At 37.5% G+C, this 10,173-nt stretch overlaps 1 protein-coding gene across 2 annotated transcripts; it reads right to left on the bottom strand.

Moving 5' to 3' along the window:
• Nucleotides 1–243: 243 nt before the first annotated feature.
• FAM216B (family with sequence similarity 216 member B) lies at nucleotides 244–9,747 on the bottom strand. Of its 2 annotated transcripts, none has more exons than XM_054446898.2 (4): nucleotides 9,661–9,747; nucleotides 7,152–7,264; nucleotides 4,459–4,579; nucleotides 244–2,754 (listed from the first exon to the last, which is right to left on the bottom strand). In XM_054446898.2, exons 2-4 carry the CDS (start codon nucleotides 7,248–7,250, stop codon nucleotides 2,555–2,557), a joined length of 420 nt encoding a protein of 139 aa, XP_054302873.1. In that variant the 5' UTR covers nucleotides 7,251–7,264; nucleotides 9,661–9,747; the 3' UTR covers nucleotides 244–2,554. The 2 variants fall into 2 exon arrangements, with proteins under 2 accessions (XP_054302873.1, XP_054302874.1); XM_054446899.2 differs by having other exon boundaries at nucleotides 7,152–7,258.
• Nucleotides 9,748–10,173: the final 426 nt, after the last annotated feature.

The following is a 10,173-nucleotide window of genomic DNA, read 5'->3' as shown; positions in this document are numbered from 1 at the left end:
ACTGAGAGCCGACCATATACCAGGAAGTTCTCTGAATTACTTTCCATTTGGAGTAAAATGATTGTTGAAGAAAAACAATACAGATGTGCTACTTTGAAGCTTACATATATGTATTATTTAAAACTCAACAGTAACCTCAGAAATTGTTTAGAACCTAGTCCAATAAAAGATTTTGGGGGATGAATATTTTATCACTGATATTATTTAGAATTGCTGGCTCATGGTGGTAATAAAAAATAGAACAACTTGTAGTCAGCTGTATTATTGTTTTAAAACTCTTTCCAGTGTACCCTCTATTCCCTGCCCTTTGCAGGATAGACTTGTCTCATCACCTGTCCTTGATATTCTACTGCTACTCCTCATCAACAATTGTGGGTTACTGGGACTCTAGAATAATATCACAAAGCCAGAGGCCAGTCTGACTTGCAGAATTTTTGAAAACCTCATTATTATTCAAAGAGTATTATTGATTGCCTACTGCAACCGGGGGCCATTCTAGGTGCTAGCAATTTCAGGTGAAACAGTCTCTGATCTCCAGGACTTAAATTCTGATAATGTATATTGACATTGTGAGTGCAAGCAATAGCATTTTCTCCAACAGTTAAAAGTAGTAGCCTTTTCTAAAAGTTACAGGTTGTCCTCTCTTCCTTCCCCTTTGTTTATCTTTTTCAGTGTCCTCCCAGGTGCACCCCTTTCTCCCAGCACCATAACCAATCACGTTTCTTTAAGTTTCAAGTAAGGTCTCAAGTGCAGGGGCATGTTATCATCTTAGAATGGAGAACCAACAAATAGAATCTTTCGCCCAACTTAGATCTATTTGTCCTTCTTATGGACCTGTGACATTCACCTGTCAATCTGCTCTTAAAAGCCTCTATCGGATGCAAGGTGCTTCTGAGATTTTTGATACAGGGATGCAGCGTAGAATTGTAAGTGGCCTCCTTGATATTCTGCATCACTAGATAAGGCTTACACAGCAAATACCTATGCGCATCAAAAAAAAGTCTAAGATAAAAGTGCAGGCAAGCAGTTCAGAGGGGATAAAAGGCCCGTTGTGAAAACAATGGGAAGGTTAGTATAGGCCAAGTTAGGTCTCCCACCAACCTCTCTGCTTTATGAGGGCTATCACGCAGCTCATCCCAGTCCCACTGGAGTCTTTTCTTCTTCTGAGCCTATGTAACAATTTCTCACTTAGAACTGTAAAGGTATTTAGAATACATGTCAGGGCCAGAATTTGCAGAGGTCAAGAAGCTTCTTTATGATTAAGTGAATGACTCCAGCAAGGTCAGTATTAGCTTTCCCAAGACTTCTTATCAGACTAGTGGGCCAACCACGCTTCCCATTCCTCCCAAAGAAAAGTCAGATAGGAGCTCAGAAGTAGTGCTGGACCTCAATACTAGTGTTCAGAATCTCATGACAATTTTTATGTCTTATATGTTCACGATTGCAAAGAGAAGATAATGATTTTTTTCTGATAATAATGCAGCATATTCCTCTCAGATCAATGTTAGCACATCCCTTGTCAATAAAGTTTATATTCCACCTCAACCAATTCCTTTCATAGGCATTAGCTGATTTGAATGGGGTGACATATTTTAAAATGATGATGAAGAAGCATTTTTTTGTTTTGTTTTGACTTTACATGAGCACTGGTGACTGATTTTTAACACACACACATGCACACACACACACACACACAATCTCTGGTGATGAAAATAACCATTAAATATAACTAATGCAATACTATGCCTTTGTATGATGAACTGACTCACTGCTATCTCACTTTTTGGTTAGTATAGTTTTACGTGCTTTGCTGAAAACATTTGAGGCCACAGAAAGGTTGGACCTGAAATAAAGTCTTCAGGGTTATTTCATATTCTTTTAAGAGTGTTTCTTCAGCTGCCAGGGAAAGATGTGTGCATGAATTCTCTTACCCATGTCAAGGCCAGTTACAGCTCCGTAAAATCAATTCAGCTGTGGTAGACTGATAAGTGCGTGTTTCAAGATGACACAAAGTGATCAAGCCAGGTGAGAACTAGAAGAGCTTTGGGGCTAAATTAAATGCCATTGCCTGATGGGGAAGAGGAGAGGAAGGAAATGCACAGGCCAATTTTTGCTGGGATGATATGATTTTGTAAGCCCTCTATGATCAGTGTTAATCCCATGTTGTTTTGTATATTTTCAAAATGTATACACGATAGTTTGCAAGAAATGGTCACCCAGTGGCAGAGGACCTGGCCCCTTCTGGTCACTTGTCCCCTTTCACTGTTTTGGGGACTTCTCTAGGAGGTTCTAATTCAAAGGAAACTTTTACTTTGAAAGCTTTAAAAGTCCTTTTACTCTACGGATGTCATGTGGAAAGGCTTGCTTACTCTCAGCTCCATTGCTCTTAAACCTCTTGGTCTTGCTGGCAAAATTTATATGAATCAGAGATTATTTTTAGGTCTGGGGTTTATATTAGAAATTATTCACTGTCATTCAACAAATATGCACAAAGCACCCACTAGATACCAGGGATACATGGGCAAACTTCCTTTTTCTGAAAATGCACCACATCTCAGTTCCTGAGCATTTGGCGCCTTTTACTTTGGGCCCTAGGTAGAACCACAGATACAGGTAGTACTGATGGACATCTTCTTGTCATGGCTGAAGTTTTCCGGGGAATGGTTCTTTGAGGAGCTATCTTGGCTGAGGCTCTCCTGGTTGAATCTCTAAGTACAAGAGCATAAGACAAGGCTTCCCGTTGAGTAATATAGCCTAGGGGAAAGAAATGAAAGAAACTTCAAAATCAACAATTTTAAAAGGCAAATAAGAAAACAAAACTGCAAATATTTACTTATGTGTACAAAATTTATTCTACTCTTGTGGTAAGCATGCCCAGATTATATGATCTTTGAAGACTGGAAGTATATTTTTCTTCTTTTGCATTTCTCATTCAATAAGTTAATAAACAGTCGTTGATTAACATGTCAAATTATTTGGAAAGGGACTTGAGCCATGATATCTTCGATATCAAAACTTTCTTCAAACCAAAAAGATATATTTGATCTCTCTCAGTGTTTCTCAACGTGTAGTCTGCAGACCACCAACTGGTGAAGCATTGGGCTGAGGCCAGAAGCTTTTTCAAAATGCTTATTAAAAATTCAGATTTATGACTCTAAAGACCTTCTGAATCAGAAACTCCGAGGGTTAATCTTGGAAATCTGCATTTTAATAAGGTACCTGGTGGATTTCATGTGCACTAAGCATTGAATACTTCTGCTTCTGGATTCATTGGCTTCTATGCAATTTTGCTCTAAAAACAAAGCTACTAGATGATGCTTCTAGTGACACTTCAGACAACCATGGGGACCAGAATGAATCCTGGCTTCTCTGTTTACTATTAAATAGTTGCATGATCCTGGTCAAGCTATTTAACTTGTCCATGTTTTAGTTTTCTCTTCTGTAAACTGTAGGTCATAAAGACACCTGCCACAAAGAGGTGTTTGAGTGTTAAATACAATACCTGCAAAGTTCTTAGAAGAGCACCTGACACACAGGAAGCCCTCAATAAAAGGTAACTATTGTTATTGTTTTTATTAAATCAATTGCAAAAACCATGCCTTCCTTTTGTGTAAATATAAAAACAACAGCATAAAGTAGATGTGCTAAAGCCAAGTGAGTAGATTTTTGTTTAAAAAGCACTCTAGTGGAGTTAGGAGAACGGTATGATGAAGGGCAGCCAGCAGCTGAAAGAATATCCTGCAAGAAAAGGGACTTTACAACAATTATGCCTTTCGGTAAGTTGATGCTTATAATTTGTGAAGGTCTTTCACAACCATTATTTCATATGTGCTTCGTAAAATCTAAAGAGGTTGAAAGAAGAGGAGAGACAGTAGAGGATGGGGCTGAAAATGTATAATCTTTGGAGGTGACAGCTCTGGCTTGAAGTCCTAACTGACATTTATTACCTGTGTGTGATCTTGATCAAGTTACACAACCTGCCTGAGCTTCCATTTTCTACAGCCATAAAGTGGAGAGAAAATGAGATATTGTATGTAAAGCTCTTAGCACAATGTCTGGAACGTGGTCAATGAGCAATAAATGTAACTATTATTGTTGTGAATAAACCAAGCCTCTGAGTTTGCACACAGCAAGGAGCTGAGCTGTGCTTTGAGCCTCGCCTGGTTTTCTAAGCCCAGACCCATTGATTTACTTGATTAAGTTCTCACAAATCTCAGAGAGTTAACATTTTATCACTATCCATACTTGAATTTCTTTAAACCCTATTAATTTACCCATAAAACCTTGCTTTCCATTGTCAAGAATAAGCACTTTGAAACTTGGCTAACCAGCTATGTTGATAAAATAGCACGCCAGTAGATGCCATTGTGCTTGAATTATTTATCTGGAAACGACTTCCGGCTACAGCACGAGTTTGATTCCTTAGGTGTTTAGTTTGGATCACGTAGTTAAACTTACCAAGCAGCTGTTGGTGCTGAAGGCTGTGAATGTAGCGGGTCTGCAGGGCCTCCCACTGGGGCCTGGAGTTGTAAATCCTCATAATGCTGTAAAAGTAGCGCTGTTGCCCTTGGTTGAGGTCCTGTCGGAACAGAACAGGTGATTTTGATGAGTATGTTGAGTTCCACAGCTTTCAAATGGTGATGTATTCAGAGCTAACTTTTATGGAAATAAGAAGCTTTTCTGGCTAAACATATATATATTTTTAATGTGCAACAATTGGAAAATAACAATTGGGGAGTTTCCTCTCTTCATTTGCTTAAACAGTCTTCTGCTAATCTGTATGATGATGAAAATATGTGAGTAAAAAATTCTAGGTAATTGTCTTGAACTGAGGGACATCTAGGGATTTCCAGGATCTTATAATTTCTTTGATCCTTATTGAGGAAAGTAGGTTGTAATAAGCTACACAGAGCTGAAGTATGCTAGGCCTCTGGACTGGTAGAAAATTTTCCACTGAAAGTTCTCAGTAAGCAAGGGAGATAGATGGATGAGTAATGTGGTAAGCATTCATTATATCATTAGTAAAAAGGTGCCATGAAAACAAAGAATGTAAACAAGCTCCCTAAGCAGTCAAGGAAGGTTTTCTAAAGGAGATGATCATCTTATCTGAGTCTTAGATGAGGAGTTTCCTTAAGGGACTAGAATACTGGTTCTCAAACGGCATGCACAACATCCGGAAACCTGTTAGAAATTCTAAGATTTTTTTCTTTTTAGTTCAAAGGGAACAGAGTCTGATTGTGAAAAGACTGTTAGGGGAAGATGATGGAAACCTTTTAACTATGTTGAGTTTAAGTATTAAATATTCTATAAGGAGCCACCAAAGGTCTTTATTTAAGGCAGTGGCTCTCAACAGGGATGATTTTGACCCCAGGGGACATTTGGCAATGCCTGCAAAATTTTTTTATTGTCTTAATTGGTGGGAGGAGGAGGGGGTGCTCCTGGCATTCAGTGAGTAGAGGCCTGGGATGTGCTCAGCATCCTGTAATGCACAGGACAGCTTCCCATGCCCTTCCAACAAACAATCCAACCCAAAACACCATACTCTTAACTGACCAGATTTACATTAAAAAAAAAATGGCCCTGCAGTGGGGAATGGGCTTGAGGAAAGAGACTATCGGTAGAGAGACCATTTAGAAGGCTACTTTCTTTAAGGTAGAAAGAAACAAGAAGGGTCAGGATTTCAATTACTATTACATACGTAATATATCTTAAGTGTTCATTATATACTGTGCTCAGCATTTTGCATTTGCATTTGCATGTATTTTGCATGCATAATCTCTTAAGTTTCAACAATCCTATGAGATGAGCAATTTATTGTGTTCACTTTACAGATAGGGAAACAGATAGTGGCATCAACATTTTAGAAAAATTAAGATAAAATAAGTTCATCCTAGACCAAAAAATTCAAAACAATAACAGAATTTTCAAAATGAGTTGATAACTATGCAATAAAAACTAAACTTAAGATAATTACATGTAAAGGTAGAGTAAGGTGACTTCTACCTGTTAGACATTTTGTGTGGGCCTGAAATCTGTGAGTTAGTGTTTTGTTTTGTTTTGTTTTGTTTTTGGCCTTAAACTTAGTATCAAAAATATATCTAGAGTGAAAGTAGCAAAGCCAAGTACTTCATAATTTGAGACACTATTTCAGCTTTAGTTTCTGAAGTAGATGTTTTAAAGGATAACATATAGAGAATGAATTCCACTACTGAATAACTAATTTTGCCTTTTAAAATGATTGAGAACAAGATAATATGAAAATTGTAAGCCAATTTCAAGAGCAGAACTCCAAAATGCAATGGGAGTTTCCATAGAAGATAAAAATCTTAAAAGTGATGATTTTATTTTACAAAGCAGAAAATGCCTACCTCTTTTCCTTAGTAAAACCCTAAACTTCCTAAATGAGAAGTAACAGGTAACATTACTAATATTTTTACCTTGTTGTTGATCCTTCCTTGAGGGTTTGGGAGATAACTGAATTTTTTTTTTTTTTTTTGAGACGGAGTCTTGCTCAGTTGCCCAGGCTGGAGTGCAGTGGCACGATCTCGGCTCACTGCGACCTCTGCCTCCCGAGTTCACGCCATTCTCTTGCCTCAGCCTCCCGAGTAGCTAGGACTACAGACACCTGCCAGGACGCCCGGCTAATTTGTTTTTTTTTTTTTGTATTTTTAGTAGAGACAGGGTTTCACCATGTTAGCCAGGATGGTCTCAATCTCCTGACCTCGTGATCCACCCGCCTCGGCCTCCCAAAGTGCTGGGATTACAGGAGTGAGCCACCACGCCCAGCCGAGAACTGAAATTTTTACAGTGTATTTATAAGAATGGCTTTAACTAACTTTGATCAAAAGGGACTAACAGCTCTCCAACAGGGAGCCATAGTGTGGCCAATTAGTGAGTTTCCCATCACTGACAGTGGGTCAGCCATGAAGAGGTGACTGTCTACCAGAGCTCCTGAAATGGGACAAGTGTAGGAGGTTACCCAAGTGCTCATTTGTTCACTCATGAATGGTCTTCAACACCCAGCAAGGGCTTATTATGCGGCCAATATTCTTCCTAATGCTAGGTAAACAAAGACAGCAGAAAAACTCCTTAAACCTTGAAGGAGAGACAGACAGTCACTCTATCTGTGGAAAAAAAAAAAAAAGCCATACCTTTAATAAGGAAGTGTCATAGATGGAGGGAGGAACTCGAATGAAAGGAAGTTGTGGAACATTCCAAAGCTTTTGTTGTCTTTTCCAGTTTTGTCCCATCGTTTATCCTATACCTCCAAGAAACAACAAAGCATAGCGTAAAATTTCTTTTAGCTTAACCAATTTTGGGGATGTACTTAAGTAAATAAGTAAGCAAGTAAATGAATTTTTAAAAATGCAATTTGTTCTAAGGGATAAGAACATTTGTTCACATTTCCAAGTAATTGGACATCACCAGACTACTTAATTCCACACCTTTTCCTATTCTCACCCTTTATATATGAAAATAATTATTAATTATTTGTGAAGTTAAGGAATAATTCAGAGCCCTTGTCTTTCTAACTGTTTGGAACAGGTGTGTTGTAGAGCATACTATTTTTATAATAGTAATTTTTTGATAATTTTAAATAATATTGATTTTCATATCTGATTCTAAAAGTAATATATATTGTTTTGGAAGATTTGGAAAAATTTAATAATTGAAGAAGAAAATAAGATTACTCATACAAGTTGAGCATCCCAAATCTAAAAGTCCAAAATCTGAAAATCTCCAAATCTAAAACTTTTTAGTGCCCACAAGATGCTCAAAGGAAATGTTCATTGGAGCATATTGGATTTTGGATTTTGAATTTGGGAGGCTCAACTGGCAAAGATAATGTAAATTTTCCAGAATCAAAAAAAAAAAAAAATCTGGAATTCAAAACACTTCTGGTCCCAAGCGTTTTGGATAAGGCATACTCAACTTGCATCTAACTATCTATAATTATTGTTAGCATTTGGTTGATTTCCTTTTATTTGTTTATTTATTTATATATATTTTTTGAGACAGAGTCTCACTCTATCATCCAGGCTGGAGCATAGTGGTGCGATTATAGCTCACTGCAGTCTTGAACTCCTGGGTTCAAGCCATCCTCCCACTTCAGCCTCCTAAGTAGCTGGGACTACAGATACGAACCCCACACCCAATTATTTTTTAAATTGTTAGTAGAGATAAGATCTCCCTATGTTCCCCGGGCTGGTCTCAAACTCCTGGGCTCAAGTTATCCTCCACCTCAGGCTCCCAAAGTGCTGGGATTACAGGTATGAGTCACCGCACTGAGCTTCACTTTCCTTTTATTTATTTATTTATTTTTTTCTGTGTACATTGAGTGTAATTTTAGAAAAGGGAGATCATAATTTATGTGTTTTGTGCACTTTCTCAGATCATTAAGTATGCCTTAAAAATATGATTTTTAGTGGCAGTATAGTATGCCTTTACATCGTTCTCCACTTCTTGCATATTTAGATATGCAATTTTATAGCATTGTACTATAAAATAAACTATTAAACTTGTCATGTTTCCACTTGCCTGACAAAGATACAGAATAAAAGAGTCACATTTGCTATGATTAAGTCACCTTTCCTGGTGATTTAGGGTTTAGAGTCTGAAGTGTGTATAATAATATGAATTTAACAATCCAGCAGGAATAGACATATTGGAATAGGTTGCCAAGTCACAGAGTGCAAACCCAGAGTATTTTCCCCTCTGCTTACTCCTTTATCTTTGTTAGCAGTGCGAATTACTGAATGATAGAAAGTAAGACCACAGCAAATCAAGCATAGTAACAATCTGCTAAACATAGATTATTATTAACATCTGCACGTATACTAACTGAAGAAAATAAACTGTAATAGAGGCTGTATGGCCTTTAGAACTAGAAAGACTGGAGTTTCTTTCCTTCTGTAAGCCTCAGCCCTCTCATCCTTAAGACAGCAGTTACAATGCCTACCTCACTGGGTGTTTGATTCACTGAAATCGTGAATATAGAATGCTCTCACTTTATGCCAATTTCTTCTCTCTCTACCCGACCTTCACACATGTTCATGCACACAAACACATGCACACACATAGGTTCACAAACATACACATGTTTAAGGAGTATTGTAATACATGTGGAGACTGATTTGAGTTCACACATCGAAGGTTCCATTCTTCCAGAAGAGAAATTTATTAGGAAAACATTAGTCAACATCTCTGTGTGTACTGTTTCTGCTATATAAACGTATAAATTAAACTATAAATATTTTAGTTAGTACTGCTTTCCTTCAATGTGCACTCCAGAAACCATACTAACCAAGATATACTCCTTTAATATTCTCTGTGATTGACGCCTATGCTCTATCCTGTACTCAAATCATTTCAATATCCCTCCTCCCATTTTCCAGATCTGTAGAACAAAGAATAAATACGCTTCAAGCTGGAAAGATTTCTTCTGTCCTCAAATAGCATAAAGAAATGACTGATGCTCTTTCTTATGGCAACAATTCATGCATGCTTTTCTGGGTCTACTGCTGAATAAATTTATCTTACCTATTCAAGTGGCCTATACCTGATAAAATTTGATTAAAATACTCATGGAATTCAGGGAGAAAAAATCTACAAAATAATATATCTGAAACAAAAAGACAGATTTGCCTAAAAAGAACTTACCCTATACTGTAGTTCCCCCACTTTTAAAAGCTGCCATTCCTATTCAGTGTAGTTTTCTTACGCGGACTCTGTTTATATGCTGGTGGTGGTAGTAGAAGTCTGTTGATAAGCTGATATCCAAGCAACATCATGTGATGAAACAAAGAGCTGGGGAAATCTGGCTGCATGCCTTTCTTCACTTCTGGGTAACATTCAGCTACACAGTTTGATATTTTTTCTTCCAAATTTTGTGTCTAATTAAGTGTCATCTTCTAAATCTACCATATCTGTGTTACATTCAGATATCAGGGGGTAACATGCATAGAGGCAGAGATTCTAAATATTAAATGTCAACAAATCCATCAGGGCAATGGGCCATGACATAAATATTTCCAAAATTTGGAGTCAGTAGTCCCCTTCCTCATTGCTCAGGACGATGAAGGAAGAGTTCCTGACTATAGAGGTATGGGCATGAATTTGACTGTGGTAACCTATGAAATTATTCCATAGTTTAAGCTAAGTTCCTTTTCATTT

Source organism: Pongo pygmaeus, chromosome 14 (assembly GCF_028885625.2).
Source record: "Pongo pygmaeus isolate AG05252 chromosome 14, NHGRI_mPonPyg2-v2.0_pri, whole genome shotgun sequence".
NCBI lineage: Eukaryota > Metazoa > Chordata > Mammalia > Primates > Hominidae > Pongo > Pongo pygmaeus.
The sequence above is the reverse complement of the archived record's forward strand: the minus strand, read 5'-3'. Positions and strand labels throughout refer to the sequence as shown.